The sequence below is a fragment of the Chelon labrosus genome (genome assembly GCF_963514085.1).
Source record: "Chelon labrosus genome assembly, chromosome: 12".
In the NCBI taxonomy this organism is placed as follows: domain Eukaryota; kingdom Metazoa; phylum Chordata; class Actinopteri; order Mugiliformes; family Mugilidae; genus Chelon; species Chelon labrosus.
In genome coordinates, this window is record NC_140345.1 from 2,383,083 (window position 1) to 2,404,863 (window position 21,781).

At 39.2% G+C, this 21,781-nt stretch overlaps 1 protein-coding gene across 6 annotated transcripts in view; it reads right to left on the reverse strand.

Moving 5' to 3' along the window:
* Nucleotides 1-4,050: 4,050 nt before the first annotated feature.
* atg5 (ATG5 autophagy related 5 homolog) overlaps nt 4,051-21,781 on the reverse strand; it is a 30,742-nt gene continuing 13,011 nt past the window's right edge. For 4 of the 6 annotated variants that reach the window (XM_084556545.1, XM_084556544.1, XM_084556547.1 and 1 more), the window contains 2 exons: nt 18,658-18,775; nt 4,051-5,844 (listed from right to left, as the gene is read on the reverse strand). In XM_084556545.1, the coding sequence (XP_084412671.1) occupies nt 5,708-5,844; nt 18,658-18,775 (255 nt within the window). In that variant the 3' untranslated portion in view covers nt 4,051-5,707. Of the gene's footprint in view, nt 5,845-9,203; nt 10,266-12,051; nt 14,108-18,657; nt 18,776-21,781 lie in introns of those variants that run through there. The other 2 variants (XM_084556549.1, XM_084556548.1) reach the window with 2 other exon arrangements.

Genomic DNA, 21,781 nt, shown 5'->3' on the forward strand with positions numbered 1-21,781 from the left:
ACCGTTTGTTGTCATTTTCACTCGTCACTCTTCTCAGGCCCAGCCTGTGTTTGTGGCTTCGGATGAGGAACACACTCATGACTTCCTCTTGATCACTAATCACTCTCATCTGTAGATCTTCTTGATCTCCGCTCTGCTGGCTGATACACTGCAGCCCCCTGAGACGCTTAAATCGCAAGAGGGATGTGTGTGTGTGTGCGCGCGCTCGTTCGTCTGTGGTTGTGAGGACCAGTTTGAGTTAGGGCAGACTTTCAAAGGGCTGTTTGAGGATTACGTCTTGGCTTTTGGTTTAAGTTTAGAGTTGGGTTTAGGTAATGTAGAGGAGGGACTGAAGGTGAAGTATCCTGCTTCAGGCTTTGTTGCACAGGTTCAGGAGTCTGATGGCTGCTGCAGCTTAATATTAATAGAAGCTTCATTGTGATCCTCACAAAGAGAGTATAAGTGCAGCATAAACGTGTATGAGAGGCTGTGGTTTCACGGAATTGGGCAGGACAGTAGGGGACTAAGTAGAGCCGGCGGGCATAGTTTGTGGTCGGAGATGATGGTAAAAGTGTGTGACAGAGAATGGTTTCACGGAATCTGGGGGAAATCAACAGTCCGGTAAAGTTTTGTCTATTATTGGAACAAACAAGAGGAGTGTTTCCAGTTGGTATGGAGACAAACTGTGGATAAAAAAACTTCCTGATACCGACTACATTTTGACGCAACTGTCTTATCTCTTGTTTAGGATAGAACTGGTATTACTGCATTCATCTAGATTTGATTATGTATCTATGTTTTATTATTGCCAAGTATTCCTTCCTGTAGGGTGAAACAGCGGTGTGGTGGTTAACACTGTGGAGTTTGCATGTTCTTCCTGTGTCTCCGGCCCCCCCTGTGACCCTCCAGAGGACAAGCGGTTACAGGAAATGAAAGAATGAATTCCTTCCTATAACTTTGCCTCCATTACTCCTTTTTTTCCCCTCAAAAACAGCCAGTAAATTATAGTCCTACAGGTATGTTTCTGAGCCAAAAACAGAAAGGAAATGCCATGCCACATACAGGGGTATGATATAACTGAGTGAATTTACTCCTTGTGCTGTATTTAAACAAAAAGCTCTAAGGTACAGCACGTCACTTGAATGTTTTAGGTTACTTCCTACTTCAACTCCACAGTATTTTTTTAAATAATCTTACACTCAGTATATATATATAAAAAAAAAAAAAAAAAACAGTAAAATTAGCACGACCTCCGACAGGTGTATTATTAAAATTCTGCTTCCATGCATCACTTATTATCAAATTATGTTACTAAGTTAAAAACAGAGCCTGGTTTGCAATACCACTTTTATGTTTGGAATGTAGAGACTGCAACACCCAAGTACTTTTAAATTGTGGTACCGATTACTTGCTGATCTGAGTACTTCTTCCACCACTGATCTCTTAGTAATCTACTGCTGCTGTTATAGTTGCAGTGAAGTAATACGTTACCAAATGCAACAACAATGTTCTTTAGTGTGTTTTTATTAATAGTTTAATACTTGTTATAATATTATAAAGATTATAAGATTTCGCTGTAAGATTAAGATAAGTAAGACAGGACTGTGAGGTTGAGGATGGTGGGAGGACAGTAACACACTTGTCTGACCCTATCCTTTCATTTTCTATGACTCTGAATTGCTGGAGTTATACAACTCTAAGCCAAGTGGGACTTCTAACAAATATGTCAAGCATGAAAAAAGAAAGAAAATATAGGAATAATGTGATTATTTTTCATAGTTATTTTTCATAGTTCATTTCCAGCTTTTCTCTGTGCATTCTGATTTTCACACTAACAAAGCTACAATACGGTCAACTGCCGTTAAAGCGCTGCTCAAACACAAGTCCTTTTACAAAGACTGTGATGATGTGTGTGCCTAAAACCATGTAAGTCCAGTCAACTTTTGTTTACAAGCTGATATTTGCAACAAAAAAAAAAAAAGGTCAGTGTGCGTTTACACAAAAATTAAACAAAGTGGAACATTTCAACTCTGATTCAGAAAATGCATCTCTGCTAACAATTTACCTCATTCCATTTATAAACCTCACAAGGAATCTCCCCCCTCTGCTTTAATTTCCTATGTGTCTCTCTCTACTCAATGTGCTGTATGGGGGTTGAATGCCGGCTTGGGAAATCCCATTAAAAAGAGTGTGTCAGCGAGATGACAGAGTGAGACAGACTCTTCATCACTGCGTCTAGAGCCTTAGTGAGTACAGTATACAAACACATTTATACAAACACACACACACATTGCCCCACGCAGAGCCCCAGGTCTTGACTCAACAGCATAAACCCGCCATCCCATCATGCTCGGCGGCACCAACAGCGGTGAGGAAGCCTGAAGTGATGACATGATGTGTGACATCACTCACACAACACACACACTTTAAATTAGCAGACTGGCAGTGTGACAAGAGCGTGTGTGTGTGTGTGTGTTTGTGTGTGAGAGAAGACGGGCAGAATTCAAATGGATGTCTTCCGTTGCGCACACACATACCTGCAGGGGGGCTATAAACGATGTCTGTAATTATGAACGCACACTCACACTGTACATTCAATTCCTAAAAAACATGTCTCACGAGACAAACACACACACACACAGACACACAGTGACAGAGCAGCTCGAGGCTTGTCTGGACAGTTTAGTGGTCTCATTAGCAGCGGGTGGAATGCCAACAGATAATTAACCAGGAGAGATGAAGAGCGAGACAGAGGGTGAGTGTCAGCAGTAAAACACATAAGAGAGAGATGTTCTTTATGAGATGGATAAAGTGAAAAGAGATGGTAAAATACCAGAGGGGGAAGAAACTGACTTTGTTATAACTGAGGGTTAACCCCACCCCACCACCCCCTCAAAAAAAAAAAACACAATTCAATACAACACTTTCACTAACTGGCAGGTCTCTAGAGTTCTAACAGTGTAGATCACTTTATTTATTTGAGACATCTACCCGTAACCAAACACAATGAAGGTGAATGTTTCCAGAAACAGAGCATTACTGTTGATTACTTTGGATAATCCACAGCACTGTGCACTGTTTTTAGCTGAAGCGCTTTGCACAAAAAAAAAAATCTTTCTTACACTAGAAAATGTGCATTTTTGTAATATGGAAACACAATTTACACACAATTCTTGCTAATTTTATTAGATGGGCTTTGAGATATTTGTGTTATTTCGCTAAATTAAAACAGACTTACACTCATTTTGAGTATTTGTACTAAAACTTGGGTGAAAATTCTTAAATTACTTCGAGTTTTACTGTGTAACTGAACTGGCTGCCATTTTCAATTTAATTTTGTTTTTCACCTCGATGGAAAGGAAAGGTAACCAATGTTTAACTGACACATGGGCTAATGGACATGTAGACACATTGGAGAGAAATAAAAATAATTAAAAATTATATCCATCCAATTTCATCCGTTTAGCCAAAGTTGGGTCGCGAGTGCAGATGCACACTACTGATCTGATTGTTGTGGCCGAGTGTTTATGGCGATGGAGTAGAAATCATTTGGGGAGCTCCCGAAGCAGGTTCAAATACAACGTATTATCTGAAAAGAAGCGCAGTGGTTAAAGGACTATAAGGTCAAAGGTTTGCATCTGTTTATTTCCATGGCTAAGGCGCCCACTGCTCCGAGTATTAACACTACTGTGTAAACAAATGTATGTGTTACATACAGAGAAAGAATTTCCCCATAAGGGATAAATAAAGTAAGTAGAAAGATATATATCATAAATTAGACAGAGTTCTTATATTTAGCCAAGGAAGTTGGCATTTTAAAGTTCCCTTTTAGGTTAAGGCAAGTGAGGTGTGGCTGACAACAATATGGATGCAGATTTATTTAAACTGAGAAACAAGTGTAACTGGAATGTTAAAACATTCAGTAAATTATAATTTATTTTATCAATTATGATGTCTCGGCACAGAGAACTTGACATGTACACCTACATCGTGTAGTCTTGTAAAATAATGTATGTTGTATATGTAATGTACATATGTCAGTTTTGTCATTAAAGATGTGTAAACCAAATGCTTTTTTTTTCATTTTATTTCAGTATGAACAGATCTTAAAAAAACAACATGTTGATATGGGAAGCAGACTCTGCTTAAAAAAAAAAAGAAAAATCTCAATGTGAAGCAAATTAATTGAGTTTCGGCATCCCTCCATTAGCTTAGTGCTATTCTGAGAAAATTGTCTGACACTGCCCGTTGTTTGTGTCCACAAACTAAAATATGACATACAAAGCACAGATCGTAGAAGTGAAGAACATGTCAAATAACCGTGGTCACCAACAGCCTGCAGACTGAACGCTAATCATGCCTGCCGTCTCATTATCTAAGTTCTAAACCAGATGCTCGTTTAAGTTTGGCAGCAGACAAAGAAACTCGGGCCAAGTCGGACCAAAACAGACAGTAAATACTGCTACGAGTGTTGTACTGATGGAGAAAAATCAACACCTGCTATTGAAATCATGTGTGGAGCTTTGTTTTCCCATAACCACTGCACATAATACTTTGGCCTCATAAATAGCTAGATGACTCTCAAATGTTACACTGTGAAAATCCCGTATCTCCATCTGTCTCTGCAGAAATGGTAAAAACAAGTTAAGAACGGGAAAGTGCAGGCATCCTTTCAACCATTTTTAGTTTCTCTGGTTTGTTGTTTTATAGCTACAGATGCCATCACTTAGTGAGGAGCATTAAATAATTTCTGATTATTCTCACTACCAAATTAAGACGTGTTTAAAGCCAAAGTTTCCCTTAAAAGGTGTTCAAGAAAAATGGAAATAAAGAAAAATGGAATTACACTGTTTTCAAGTTAAAGCTACAGTTTAATGCTAATTCAGAAACCAGACACTGTGCACAGACTACTCGTTAAGTTGCAAATAACTAGATAATTAGATGCTGAACTCAACAATGGTATCAGATGTTCAAACCTGTTCTTAGCTGTGCTGGGATCAGTGAAGGAAATAATGTGTGTCAATTTGTCCATTTACTTTGTCGGGACAGTTTATGGACACTAAACCATTTTTCCAGGTTGTGATGTAAACTCAGAGTGACTTTATATGTGTCCACACATTTTTGAACAGACAAAAAGGACAAAAAATGCATGGACATAGTAACTAAGGCAACTTCAGCAGGACAGGATATGATGCTCCCAAAACTGCAACAACCCAATCTCAGAGTCTACAGGACCGTCTTTGACTAGATGAGCAGAAGAAGAGCGCCACAATGGAAAAATTAAGAATCCATTCACCTCCCCTCCTCCAATGTAGAAGTTTGTTCAGAGAGGAGTAGAAGGGGACGAGGAGAAGATGTGAGAAAGGAGAATAGAAAAATGAGAGATCCTCTGCTCATTCAGCCATTTCTTCACCTAAAGAAGATCTTCCTTGTGTCCAATAAACAAGTTTTTTGAGAAGAAAAGAGGAGCAGTAGTAGTGGTAGGAGGGTAGAAATATAAATGACAACAAGATGGAAGGAGAAGGTTTGTTAAAGATCTCCTTCACATCCTTTTGTTCATCTTTATTGTGAAGATTCTGAACTCCTCCTTAAAATGTCTGTGCAAGTTCAAAGATTCCACCGTAAAGCACTACCGTTTCTGGTCTGGGGTTTACCCAGGGGGCTGGTGGGTCGGCTGCTCGGTCGGTGCGTTGTCGCGGTGACAGTGAGCTGAGGGGTGGGCGTGGCCTCAATCAGTGGGGACGGGGACGATGCAGATGTGCAGGAAGTTGTCAGGGTGGCTGAGGTGTTCGCTGAGCCACTGCAGAGGAGTCTCCAGCAGAGGCTCGATACCGTGAATCACGACCTGGTAACGCCTCGGTTCCCCTGTGAGGAGAAAGGGGATATTGTTACGAGCATGTTTTAAATCATTTCTAAAACTTTTGTTCAAAGGCTTGCTTTATTTTATATTTTCTCGAATGCATTTTAATGCACCTCTTATAATATAAAACATAACTCTGAAAGTGCTGCAAAAATGAATTGATATCAAAGCAAGGAAACAAGGAAAAGAAAAATAAAGGAAGAGAAGATAGATAGACGGGTGAGAAAAGAAGAGAAAGGAACACTTACAAAAGGGAGGCAGAGAACAAAATGAACGGCAGAAAGGTGAGGAGGAAGTGAAATGAAATATAAAAGGCAATACAGTACTGAAAAAGGAGATCATTTAAGAGAAGAGGAGACTGACAGAATGAAAGATAAAAGGCTAAACATGAAGAGAAAAAGAAAAAATATAAAAAGACAAAGACAGCAACGAAGGAGAGTAAAAGAGGAAAAGAGATGGTAGCGTGAGGTGACAGAGACCACATCAGACGATACAGTAATACCACTTGCGTGGTGAGAGAGAGAGAGAGGGAAAGAGAGAGAGAGCGAAAGATAGAGAAAGGGGAAGAAAGAGAGAAGAGAGAGGGAAATAGAGAAAGTACGAGTGTAAAATGAGTGTGTGTGTGTTCAGTTATGAAGCACCGTAAAATGACAGTTGATTGTTTTTGTGTTAATCAGAGACAGGATTCAACTCTTTTAACTTTCACTCTGACAGTGTGTGTGCGTGTGTGTGTGCGTGTGTGTGTGTGTGTTTGTTTCTGGCTATGATGGCTATGATGCCTCCTGTGAGCGACAACACCCATGGCTGAAAGGCCGCGACTGAAAAAAACGTCCGTTACGAGCAACGACTTTCTCAACCTTCTCCAACTTCCGAGATTGAGTAATTTGCAGAGAGGAAAGTTCTGTTGATTTAAACATTCACAGAGACAGACATATACACTGAGCTATAAACTTCTATTCTGCTATTAAAGGACCACTACATCAGTTTTACACTTGATCATTTTGATACACACTGTTGTATGTCTGCAGCTTTGAGGGAGCTTTGGGGAGAGACAATGCACCTGATAATGGTTGTGTAGATCTGTTACAAAGCGGAGACAGAGTCAGAAGAACATTTACAACAGGATGAGTCAAATCAAAGGCACAGAGTTGCATTATGGGAAATGTAGGATACACATTTTGGACCTTATCTACAAAGGGACTAAAGCTCTTATCCTAGGCCCTTCTGATTATTTTTTCTTTACCTAGGATAAGCACTGAATTGCTGAGGCACCCCCTTAATAAGAAGAATCTCTTTATTTGTAGATGGAGCAACGTGTGGTTAAAGGGTTAAGACACAGACAATAAACTACAATGTTTAAACCATCTGCACTTCTCACCCTTGTTTCCTGCCATCTCTCTACCACCATCTCATAAACTCATAGCATGAATACAAAATTAAGTTTTAAAATATTAAGAAAAAGTAACCAGAGGATGTTTCAGAAAAACAAAATATAAGAAATGCAGAATTATTTATCGGAAAACATTGAAAATCTCACTTGATCATAATTAATCTTTAATGCCAAGGCAGAGATTTGGGCCTGGATATTTCCACAACTTGGAGACATCTTGTAAGATGTCAAATGTATTGTTCCTATACTGTTACATATTAATTTAAAAAGCATGTTTTGTTTCTCTTACCACTCAGATTATGCTAATATCAGGCCTCTAAAACATATTTAAACGCCAGAATTTTTTTTAAAAATAACATGCATGCACACAGGTTATTAGGATTTTCTATCACTGAGCTCCAGATGTTGATCCCTGCTTACAGGGAAAACAAACAGTGTTTAATGTTTGCAATTATGCAAATGCTCACTTTAAGGATCATTTTAATCTTGGGTGGATTCATGCATTAATTATTTTGTCTGTTTTTATTTGTTTCGCTTTTTTTTTTTGTTTTGTTTTTTTAAATAGACAGCTGTTGTCAGATGGTTGACAGGTGCCTTTTTAAATAAATTGACTCTAGTTAAGCATTTGCATTTTACTAGAAAACTACTGCAATCAAACACAATGCACAATTGTATGAAGACAAAAAAATTATTTAATCTCACTTGTACACTGATACATGCTTCAAGACAAATATTTTTGCTGTGAACAGACCAGGAGGTCACAAATGTTTTTACTGTCTGAAAAACATACTAATGTGCATTAACATAAAAACTGCTGCTCAGCCATCTTTAGTTTGATTTGTTTTACAGGCAGAAATTATAGTTTGGTGCTTGTAGTTTAGGTTTGAATTCAAGACCTTGATTTTACAACAAACTACTTTTATTGTTGATTTTACTATTTATAAGTGGCAAGTAATCTTCGAAACAACTAGATGTCTACACGTGTGTGAGAAAAGTAGAGCGTGACAGGCCTTTTCTCGTCTATCACTTTTGACCTTGCAAACACACACACACACACACACACACACACAGACACAGGTTGTCCTCATTCACCCACCGGGTAAATGACATTTTAGTTCCACGTAATATCAGGAGGACGGTTGAGACCGAGCGTTAACTGGCGGTCTGAGAAGCGGCTCCACCCTACACCTGCAGACTGGCTGGCAAACAGAAATGTGCAAGAAACTAATGTCAGGAAAACCGTGCAAGGTCTCAGCAGAGGTTTCTTTCTGCATATAGCCGCTGTGCATATTCAGCCATATGTGTTGACTGCCTCTGCTGGTGGAAGCTGTAACTAAAAAACTCAAGCACACATTGTTCATTTTCCAGTTTTAATTGTTTTGATAAAATCATGTAGCATCAGTTTACATGTAATGGAGTGTGTATGAAAATCAGAGTTTGTAATATTTTAAAAGCTGATCTGACATTTTTATGCAAATGCAGCAAATGATGTTAGTTTAACTGATGCTTGATGTCATGTCTGCAGGAAGTTAAATGCAGACTGTGGTGGAGGTGTAAGTAAGCAGAACTCATTCCTCCTGCTCAATTACAACAATAAAAATGATAATAATAATAATAATAATTATTTTTTGGCATTATATTTAGGTAAATAAAATAAACAGAACAAAATAAGAAATGTTTTATATGTATATATATATATATATATATATATATACATATACATACACACACACACATATACACATATATACATACAAACACACACACACACACACATATATACATACAAACACACACACACACACACATATATATACATATATACACACAAACACACACACACATACATACATACATACATACATACACGTATATGCATACACATATAAAATGAAAATTATTTTAAGGCACAAAGCATAATTAGCAGCATTATATTGTTTTCCATCAGTGAGTGTTTTCAAGCTTAACAGCATCCTCTAGCAGCAAGACACAGAAGATTATGATGTGTTAAAGTATAAAACAAAGGTTTTAAAAACAAAAAATGTATAATACCGCATTAAAAAAATCTGTATTAAATTTGTAAAAGTTGCAACAAATTATCCTGAATTTGCAATCACGTTTAATTCCTTAGCTATGACTATAGTTTATTTTATTGCTCAATCTTTGGACACCACTTCAATAAATGTACTATAGTTCTTCATTTATATTTTTTTTCCCCTTCTTTTACTTATTTATATTGTCACTGTGCATCATGAGAAAAATCCAGAGAAAATGTGCCGTTCAGTTCAGAAGCTCAGAAAGTAAAAGGTGTGATTCTGGTTCTTGTAACAGCAATAGCGAGAGGACACTTTCTCTGGTTCTCACACACATACACACACACATACATTTGCGCACACACATACACCGTTTCTGGGTGGTGTTACTGAAGCATCTATAACCTTTAGCGGCCTTGGCTGACAACACACGGGCAGATGTGGGCGGAGTAGGTGTATTGTTAAGAGTCTCAGTATGAGAAATGGGGGAAATTCACAATGAGCCACTCCCCCAAAACACTCACTCACAACCCACTCAGATACTTAGTACTATAGATCATCACAATACCCACCTGCACTCAAATCAATCAGAAACAAATGTAAAGTCTCACGCTTAAACCCACAAATTTGTACAGACATTAGTAGACGTATGTGAAAAATGAAGAACAAAGACCAACCTAATTACTGATAAGGTCTGTCTGGTTTGCAATTCTACACTGTGTACTGAATTTTGGTCGTCATCATCAGAAGGCATGATGTTAACATCTGCCACTTGTTAAGTCACAAATTTGAGACAGTAGTTTTGAAAGAAGCATGAGAAACAGACTGTACTCTTGTGTTATTAGGTAACAAGCTGTTCTTATCATTCCCAGTAATGTTAAAGAGTGACAAAGACTCAAATTCAAACTATAAATAAATGTAAACTTGTGTCAGTGTCCAAAAATATACAAATATCTAGTATAAAACACACACTAAGTGTCTTCTGAAGTCTTCTAATCTGTATCTGTATTGGCAAAAAGAATGAAACATTAATGCAATCAATAAAACAATGTGGGTGTTTCTTCTTTGATTTTCTGTGTGCATTAAGTTTTACATTAGATTTATCCTAAACTACTTCTTCAATTTTACATTTTTAGGAAATTATAAATGTATATAAACCGGTGACAAAGTAGAGATTTATTCCATTGTATTGCACACATTCATGACAACTTTTTTGTTCCAAGGTGAAAAAGTGTAAAGTTGTGTCGCCTTTTATCAAATTGAATTTGTGTTTACTTTATCCTGATTTATCCTCTGGGTTCTCTAAAGCATTTTGAGACGATTTCTGTTGATGTTGTGCAAATAAAATGGAATTGAACTGAATAAAAAGTGGTCTATGGAGTAACTAAAATAAAAAAAACGGAATTATTTATCTCCCACCTTGCTCCTAGTCTTCTCAAGGGAATTGTCACGGAATAGATAATATTTGATAGATTACACTCTACCCTCCATCAAACGCCACATGCACCTTGGCTGGTGCATGTACAGTCCACTTAATTTTTGCATTTGTGATATGACTTAAGAGCAAAAAACTACAGCAGAAGAGTATCCAAAGACTTTGAACTCTTGGAACTGTATTGGGCAACCAAGTATGTTTCCAGTAAGTAGCTTGACGTGCCGAGGGTTGGCTGTCGGCCCATGGTGGACTGCCAATGAGCATCTGCGACCTTAGTTTGTGCAGTGTATTCCACAATGTAGCCACTAGTGATATGGAGAGTTATATCGTCTCACGAAGCTACAACATAGCACATGTCTGGGTGTAGTCAGCTGGTGTGATTAAGTGCAAATAATCACTAAACCTCAAAAAACATTTCATGACAGATTTCTTTATGCCCTTACAGGAAAAAAAAAAAAGTGATTACAGTAAAGATGAACAGTTTGATTCCCTGTCGGCCCATCCCAAAAACACAGGTAGGACAACTGCCAGAAGATGTGTCATATGAAAGAAGACAACAGTGAGGAATACTGTACGGGCATGGAGATGTAAAGTGGTGTTTCCACAATGTGACTAACACAAAGTTCGGGAAGAATTTAAGGTTGACAGCAATGAACATCACCAGCAAGAACAACTACTTCTGATGCCAACGAACAGTGTTTACACGCAAAACCAGTCACGGATGTCCAAGAGAAATCAGATTAAGGCAAATACAACCATTTTAAGGTTTACAAGGATCAAATGACTGCCTTGTGTTAAATACTGAGACGATTGTATCCTTTGAGGTTTTGTTCCATTTGAACTATACTGCATTGTTAAAATAGGACTGGTCATGGTCCACCTTTAACTACACTCCTAATGCGGTTTCAATTCTACTTACTTTTTCAACATTTAATTGACAAGTTCTGGATATGCTTATTTTGATCAGTTTTATTGAAGACATTGTCCATTACGGCAGTATTCCAACAAGATTTATAATACCTTAATCAAGATAACATGACTGAAAAAATGAGGAGCCAACAATGCTCAGGGCCATATTTAGCAGTTTGATACTTTAATCTTTGATGGCGAAAAATCTTGAAAGACATCTGACTGAGTATTGTATATACTGCATGACCTCATCTGAAAACAAATTCATACTGTGTATGTTAATACAATATTACATTCTGAATATTCTCTTAAAAGTTACTAAAAGAGTTTCCATGACAGGGAATCATGAAAACCTTGACTAATGAGAACAAACAAAAAGCATTAGGTTTAATAATGCCAAAGTATATTTTACTGAACAAGCAGTATATACAATGGGCTACCCCCAAACCACGATCACATTATTAATAAAAAATTGTCTACACAGGAAAGTAGACGCAACTGTATAAAACTGAACAAATTTTCTTACTGACATACACACACCCTGTGGTTGTGTGGTACACAACTGCCGGCCAAGTCGACATGTTTTGTCAGCCGAGCGCAGCCAAATTCTATTTAAGAAGACCGCAACACTGCAGTCTCCTCGCCAAACAGTGTCTGACTGCATGACTGGCAGCTGGTCAGACTGACAGAATCTACTCCTAACTGGGTAGACAAATATGACTCTACCTACTGAATGACAGCTGGCATGCAGCATTTCTTTCAATAAACCAGCAAGTCATTAAGTCTTTTTTTTGTTCTTTTGTCCAACCAACCATCCAAACCAATATAAAACAACAGAAAGCAGCAAATTTTCACATTTGAGAAGCTGGGACAAGCAGTTTCGGGCAGCAGTTTCGTGAGGTATTTGTACAGTCAGTGTGCATGATGCAAGCTTTTCAGTGCATTTCAACGACATTTTGCAGGTGACATTTTGAACGCCTCCAACAACCTATGAACATGATTATAACTATCTTCAAAGTTATGATTATTTGAATCCGAGGATGAGGAGGTAGAGTCCACATCCTATTCAAAGTTACTCACAGCTCTCAACAAAGAAATGCCTCTTTCCACAGATATTATGGAAATCAGTCTAGTCTAAACAGAACCAAGTGCACACATACAAAACGTATGTGTGCACTAGTGGTGAGGAACCATTATTGTGTGGCCTATCTGAAAGAAAGCGCAGATAATCTGTAAAACATCTCATTTGTAAGGTGGCACTATTATGACTATTTAAAATGCAGTCTGACTTTTGATACTTACATACTGACACACAGTACTAATTTAAATTTATACTTCATACACATGTCTAACAATTTACTTTTTTAATTCAGTCAATATTGTATTTCTATTTCTTCATGTTGCAATTCTACTATTGTTACCCCTGTCCAGTCATACGGGTACACATGCCACCTATTTCATGTCTCTAAATGCCAAAAAGCTGGGTATTGTTTGAGATTTTCTGATACTGGTGATATGATGCTTGAGTTTCAGTACCATTATCTATAATACATTTGACCTTTAAAAAGCTGAGGTTAACAAATGCTAACTGTTAACAGCAGCTGCACAAGAACGATAACAGAAGAAACCAAATTAAAAAAATGTCAAACTACTCATAAGCCCATATACATAACTACTCTATGTGGAGGTTTTTTGTTGTTCTTTTTTTTTTTTTTTGGCTAAATTGAGGGTCTAAGTATAGCATGTGCTGAAAGAACGACATCTGTAATCGGACCCTATTATTAGATAAATCACCAGCAATGTATTATTGTTACCAACATTATGCAATAATAATATGAACACCATTGATCCTATCATATCAGTTATGATTAATAAGAGGGCTTCTACATGTCTGACATTTTTCACTGATTCTAGTGTGTACAAGATAGTCAAAGTCTTTCTCTAAGTGGCTCCATCAGCTTTATCAAAACTCACAGACATCACAGCTTTTTACAGTAAAGTATGGAAAGAGTTAGAAAGCAAAAGATCGATGCCGACCACATTTTAATCAACAATAGGCAGAGTCATCGAACAGGCTTTCGAGCCATTCTGAATTCCCCTGTCTGGTGCACATCTCACGCCCGCACATATGAACCATAACCCACTATATCTTCTTATCAAAACAGCCACTGAAACCTACACTTCCCCCTCCAGCCTCTGAAGTGAGCCAAACCGTTTACTAAGCACACACTGTATTGGTTCTTGATGCAACCTGTATGGAAGGCTTCCAATAGTGAGTGGGCTGTTCCACAGATGTGACTGAGATGGGGGAGCGTGGGAGGAGGAGGGGAGGGGTAGGGTGGTTCTGGGCCTATCACTGCGTGGATTTGTCACTCAAATGGGATGGAGGGGTTAGGGTGGGGTTGGAGGAAGGGGTATGATGAGGTGGGGGGTTTCCTCGGATTATTCATAGGCAATAATCATGGGGGGGTGTTCGTGAATGGACTCACCTACGATAAAACCTGAAGGAAAAAGAAAAAAACACAAAGAAACCTTACTTACGAGAATTGTCTGTCAACAAATGTACGCCATGTGTGGGTGGCAACATCCTTCAGGCTGTGATTTTGGCAGCAATTAAAGCCATATTACTGACAAAATCTTGCTCAGTAACACACCTGGTTCAATAAACAGTATACATGAGACAGCTCTGACGAACGTCAGTTTTGACCGCTGCTTACAGGAACATGTTTTGGGGATGTTTGTAACAGTGTGAAGAGAATGACAGCCTCATGGCAAAACAGATTTTTTGGCCACTGTGCCAATGCTTGACAACGATTTGGGAATCCCCTTCTTTTTCTTTTAACTCAAGTCAATGCCATTTGTTTGCCGCGACTAGTTTCTGGGTCTAACAGGGGTGAACACCAATGTGCTCTCAGACATAACAGAAGGAGAGTTTGTCATTTGATGTTTGAAAGATTACAGAGAACTGAAACACCCCAGATTTTCTTTATGTTATATGTGTAGGGTTCTAGCAGCAGAAAAAAGAAAAAAGGTTCTCTGAACTCTTGAACAATAAAACTAGCCAACCCCCCAAATGCCACCGTCCCACCCAGTCCCTGAACACACGTCCCAGGCTCTCTAATCCAAACACGCCGCCATAATCCCTGGCTATCACTCAACTCATCTACCAGCCGAGGAAGAGGTGGAAACCAAACAAACGATAAGACACAAAGGGACCACTTTCACCTTGATCAACCACGCAGGCTGGCAGACTCCTCAGGGAGGGAGGAGTGCAAAGAAAAGCAGAGATTTAATGTCAAAGACATGAAAGACGTCCATGACAGACATGGACGATGTTGAAGACTACACCTGAGACAGAGATAGAGGATCAAAGAGGAAAATGAGTCTTAGATCAGGAAAACTATGGAGACTCAAAGAAGTAAGAAAAGAGGACATTCGAGGATATATCTTTGTTGTTCTAACAGTCATGCAAATTTCACGCAAACCTTAAAATTGGGCAAATTAAACAACAGGACTGGAGTTGATTCAAAAAAATGCCGGTTAAGGTGAATAAAGGAGGAAATACCACCCAAAATACCGTATACTGAAGTGTATTCAAAGAATATAGCCAAGTTTACAATTTTACAAGAGATGAATGTATGTCTTATGAATAATTTTCATGTTAAGCTGCACATCTAATGTCCTTTGGCCTGACACAAACATTTGTAAATAAATTCTGTTTCCTCATTGTGATGTATATTTAGAATTGGCCTTTCAACACAACATCTGGATTACACTTGTGCATGCTTACACTGCAAGTTAGGCAGTCCTTATGTGTGACTACATGCTGGGAAATAATAAATCAAAATCATAAAATATACACTTATATCGCAAAATATGAGCTGGTGTGTCAGTCGTAAGTGGAACACTGATTTTACAAATGATTTTACATTGAACCTTTAATTCAGTACATAAATGGTAAATGGTCTTGCTTTTATATAGCGCCTTTCTACCTTTTCTATTGGTACTGAAAGCGCTTTACAGTCATAGACACATCTACCCATTCGCTCACACAAGCACACACACATTCACACACCAGTGCCACACACTGGGAGCAACTGGGGGTTCAGTGTCTTGCTCAAGGACACTTCGGCATGTGGCACATCTCAGGTATCGAACCGCTAACCCTCTGGTTTGTGGACAACCCGCTCTACGTACTGAACCACAGCTGCCCCATAACATTTCAGCTTTTTATATAAAAGTGAATGTGGGATGCAAACAATCAGGAGGAGGTCAGAGACAATGAGAGTGAATGGCACACAGACAAGTAGGCAGACAGACAGAGGAGGGGGGCTGGGGGGTGTTAATGGCCCCGTCTCCTCCATGCAGGTGAGTCTCCTGCGGGTCCTCTGTCCTAACACACTATTGTCTCCTTATCTACTTCCTCTCTCCTCCTCTGCAGACACTGTCTGTTTAGACTGCAGCTCGCCCTCTCTCTCATCTCTTCTTTCATTATCACCACACCTCTACCACAGCTACAACTCTAATATATACCACAAGTGCACAGACCTTGCGTGCCAAACCTACTGTCAAAATGCACATTAAAAGGTTGGACCCACTGCCTACATGTTAAGTAAATATGGTAATATATAATAGTTACTGTGCAGTATACTGTATTAGAATCCATTATTTGACTAATGTTTTCTGCACAGACTTGTGGTTCTTGACTGACTGTCCTAGAAAAAGTTTCAGTATCCAGCTGACCCAGTTTAGTTTATGTTCCCATCGCAATGCATCTTTAGAAATAAATGCTTACTCTGCAGTGATTAGTTTAATGCTGGATGAAATTCTTAATTTATAGGCTAGAAATAAAACTGCCTGGTGTTGCATCAATCTATTCTGTGAGTTACTCCCTGTGGTTCATTTTGTTCATATTTATGGGAAGTCGTTTTTTAATCAGTTTATGTTCTCTACGTTGTTTATCCAGGTAGATGGCTGCATAAGACATTATTACAAGAGGAACTAAAAATATTAGCAGACCTCTTCGTGGACAAATTGGACATACATAATAAAAGAGAGGTTCAGCAGATTGATCTATATCGCTATCCTCCAAGCTGTGAATTTGAGAGGTGTGGTAGTAGTTCTGATTTTGACTTAAAAGGGGATTTGGGTTGGAAACAAAAATCTATTGAAGTAACCAAATATTCACCATCTACCTGTTCAGACTGCAGCTCTCTTTGCTTTCCACTATCTACCGAGGGAATTCACTGCTGTTTTTGGCCACTGTTTGCATTTGGCCGCTGTTAACATTCCCCCGTGAGCCAACTCCACGGCAGCCCTCGGCAAGATCCATGACGTCATCAACGCCCTAGAGACGGCTCATCCTAATGCCGTTTTTATCGCGGCCGGCGACTTCAATCAGTGCAACCTATATTTTTACCTATATGCCTCAAATACTACCAACAAATGGACATTCCCACCCGCGAGAAAAACACCCTGGATCATGTATACAGAAACATACGGGTTTCCACTAACATTGGCACCCAACAGGGTTGTATCTTCAGCCTCATCCTATACACCTTGTTCACAAACGACTGTGTCGCCTCCCACAAGGATAACACCATCCTGAAGTTTGCAGACGACACCGCAGTGATAGGAGGCATCACTGGCGGGGACGAAGCAGAATACCAGAGGGAGGTGGCCAGTGGTGTGAGGACAACAACGTCACCCTCAACACAGACAAGACCGAGAAGATAATAGTGGACATGAGGAAGGAGAGGAGCCCTCATCATCCACTGTTTATCCAGGAACTTGAAGTGGAAAGGGTGAGCAGCTTCAAGTACCTAGGGGTCCACATTACCAAAAACCTCACTTGGACACTGAACACCACACAGCTGGTCAAGAAGGCTCAACAGCAGCTGTACTTCCCGAGGAGGCTGAGGAAGTTCGGCATGTCACCAAAGATCCTCTGCAACTTCTACAGCTGCATCATACAGAGCATCTTGACCAGCTGCATCACCGTGTAGTATGGCAGCATTAAAGCCCTGGATGAAAACGCCTGCAGAGAGTGGTGAAGACTGCTGAGAGGATCACCAAGACTCCAGTCCGCTCTCTGCAGAGCATCTACAAGCATAGAGTCCACAGGAGAGCTGCCTCTGTCACTAAGGACTTCACCCACCCCCAACACAGACTGTTCACACTCCTACCCTCAGGACGGAGGTACAGGAGTGTGAAATGTAGGACCTCGAGACTGAAGAAGTCCTTCTTCTCCACTGCCATCAGATTCCTCAACAGCTGACCGGAGGCTAGAATCATAGACTAAAATCTTGGACTACTACTTGCCATATAATACACTGCTCACTTTTCAGCTTCTGTTTACATTTTTCAGTTCATTGTTTACATTCCCATTTGCACATCAATATTCACACTAGTTATCTTATATTTTTGTATTATATGTACCTTTTATATTCTATTTCTAAGATTTCTTTTATATTGCATTTGGGTGAACGGCAAAATAATAATTTCATTGTATAGGGAAACATGTTTATACACTGTGCACATGACAATAAACTCTTTGAATCTTTGAATCTTCTATGTTGGACCACTCTCATTCTCTTTGCTGCTCCATGCACCTCACTCTATCTGCCCACCATCTCCTCTTCTGCACCCATATCTTTGTTCACTATTTCTGGCAACTACCTCTATTTTCCCTCATCCTGCCCCACCAGTGGTTGTATTATCTGAAAGAATGGATCTCAGACATGCATTGTGCAGTGTAAGTAAAATAAAACTGAGAGAAGAGGTGCTTCTTTTCTTCTTACTTCTGGAAGACGACAGGATGCACATTTGATAAGAAAACCCAGGACAAACATGGCAAGCTGCTACTTTACTTCTTTCTGTTAGCTACTGATGTTTTGCCATGACAGAGCACTGAGGCATAAATGTTAATACTTGAAGAACATGAGCAGTGATTAATGAACACTGTATTGTTCACTAGAATAATAAAAATAAAGAGAGTAAAGGAGTTATTTCACCCACCTTTCACTCTGTGTGTAACTGTGTGTAGACTTACCATCATTTGTTATAGCAGCTGGGTACATCTCCTTCAGTAGGTCGCCCAGTGTATGCGTATTGCCTTCAGGTGAAACAGGGCGAAACTGTTTCTGGATGAACGGCCTGTCGCTCATTGTCTGCAATTAAAAACAGCAACAAAAACTTATTGTATGAGAAACATTACAATATGATGATATAAGTGAAACAAGTACACATCAAACAGACTAGCTTCAGGGGTTATGAAAAAATGTTTTCAAATGTTTTCACTGCCTCATTAAGCAACTTTGTACAATAGCAGCTCAGGTGATGTGTGTCAACTGTACATTCTGTAGTAGCTTGTGTATACAGCTGGCCAGTCTACAATGTTTTATAAGGAAGGAAGCTTGAGTAATGTAATAAAAAAGGCAAAAAGAAACCAACATTTTGTATGTCCGCTGACACGAACTATCTTCCCAAGAGAGATGTGTTTATAATTTTTTATTTTTTTTTTATATTTTACTCATTAGACATGTAACAACAATTCAGACTTGTTGGAAAAAGCAGACAAAGTATGTGAGTGTGTGTCATAACATAAGGGGAAATTTAAAGTTGATAAACAGAGTTCATAAGGTTAAGTTGGTGAGAAGAATCCACGGCAATGCACGCAAATGTTATGAATGAACAGCGTGAGAAGCAGACCCACGCTTTGATGAGCCCGACCGCTTAGAATGTAATATTTGGCAATGTGCAACATTTCGGCAGATGTTACAAGTGACGCCGACATGTTTTACCAATCAGAATCAATCTGGAAGCTATTAAATGCTGCTTTAGCATCTACTTGGCAGACGACTCAGCTTCTACAGACTAAAAGCTTATCTGGTGCTCCTCGAGGTTCTCAGAAGGAAAGAATAGTGGAGAGAACACAGAAATTAATGTAACAGTTTCAATCGTTGCATGAAAGAGAAATCTTCTCCCCTTAAACACAAAGACTTGATTAGAAACCAAACAATGAACCGTTGAACTACAAAACAATTAAGTGTATGAGTTGGAAATATAATAATATAATACAGAGAAACAATTAATCATATCTGTTCTTCTGTGAAATCCCTTCTATTTATGTATTTTAACCAGAATCATATTGCCTTGATGAGAATGGTAGATATCTAGGAATTGAAGGTTACTTAATGCTGACCACAAAGCAAATCCCTCTGAGTAAGAACAACCACTGGGGCTGTGAGACAAATGTGACGTAGACAGCAGATATCCTAGAGATTCTTCAGCACTGATCTGAAACTCAGTCACAGCATTCCATGAGTGAGAGGAGCGGGAAAAGTGGTGGGAAATTACCAGCAGACACCAGACAAAAAAATCTAGTAAACTAGGTTCAGAGCTGGTAATGGACTTTGACTCGAGGGCTCACAGGCAGAAGCTCTTACAAGATGTAAAAATTGTTACCCATCTTTGAGAGTGAAAAAAGTGATTTGGATCTAGTCAACTAAATCTTAAACTTCTACTGTTGTGTTGAAAAATGAATCACGGGTTTTGAAAGATGTGGCAGTTAAACATGCAAGCACTTTAAGCCCTTAACTGAATTAAAGAGAATGTATTTACAGACAAGATGTTACCGTTTTACTTCCTAGGAATAACTAAATCCTATTTGAAATTTAAGTTCAGGGTGTTGACATAGTGAAAATGGAAGAGCAATTGTAAGATTGCTGGTGTTCTGTAGGCATGGATAACCAAATTGGTCACTCTAGTGAACATGATTAACGTATGATGAGTGCGTTCACAAATTAAGTTAAAATTATGCTTGCACATTATTAAAATCACACTTGATTATTGTAGGATGTCTACATATATCAAATTTTATACAAACTTTGCTATGTGAGGATCACGTGTTTGCAAAGACACACAGAAACGTCACAGTGGATCAGAACAAGAAGGTTATATAGGTAACTGCAGGTCAAAAAGGCTCTCAGAGGACCTGAAAGAGTAGATTCGTCTCCCCATAAACTTGGAAAAATATTCCTGTCAATCCATGTCACCCTGACTCAGAATATTAGGATTATGATGAAAGCCATATCAAACAAAAATGATATGTATTCCTTTGTTTGAGATGCTTTTTATGTGCTGCAACTTCCTGTAAATCCAGGTTCTGTATCAGATTCTGATAGACCAGCAGGCATGTTCTATGCACAACTCAGCCTCGCTATCAATTCAAAGTTGAGTTAAAAATTTAGTGGTTCTAGTTACTAAGTGACCCATGTCATCAACGCTAGAAAAGATGCCTGGACAACATATAGGCCACAGCAACAGTCTTAGTGGCTTAGTATGTATGCAGTTTCACTCATGAACACATCTAACATTACTGAAAGGCTGTGCATCTTTGCCTGAAAATGTAATATTTGGATACAAATAATTTAAAAATCTGAAAACTCCTTCAAACTCCTGCCTTTCTCTACCTGCTAAGCATTATAGGACAATGGAAGAATTGTGTCCACCGAGCGAGAAACGTGGTGCAGGCAGATACCCAACCTGAGGTGTCAAACAGCGAGTCTGACACACTATAGGGCCTAATCATGAAGCTGTGAAAAGGAAACCAGCAAGGACAAGGATCAGATAACTGAGTGGTAACTACACACCTCAGGGACAGGCGCGAACCAGCAAGACGAAGGTGGCAATGGAGGCGCAAAGTCTGTCCTCAGGTTACACAGAAAGACTGAGTCACTCACAGGAAGCATGGCCTTTCGTGCAGGATCATCGGCGAGGGCCAGAGCAGAGAGAGTGTGCTAAGTGACAGCTACTTCATTGCATTTTTAAATAGGCAGCTATGAATTATTGAGCCAGCCGGTGTACAAAGCAGGAGCTATTGATCCCTTGGGAGCGAAGCTTGATACTGTTTGGATGAAGACACTTTCTTTTCAGCTGGCGTGACACCTTAGCTGGCACAGCAGCACATGGCAACACAAAGAGAGCGAGGCATCATTAGGATTCAGGTGAAAAGAGATGGCTCGCTCTCGCTGAGTGAAAAGAGTGGCGGAACTCAAGACGTCGACTAATTGACGGAGGGGATTCAATCCACCTAATTGATGGTAAAACAATGGAGCTGGGGTAAAGCACTGTCAATCCATATGTGTTTCCGTGAGTTGAGAGGGGTGAGAGAA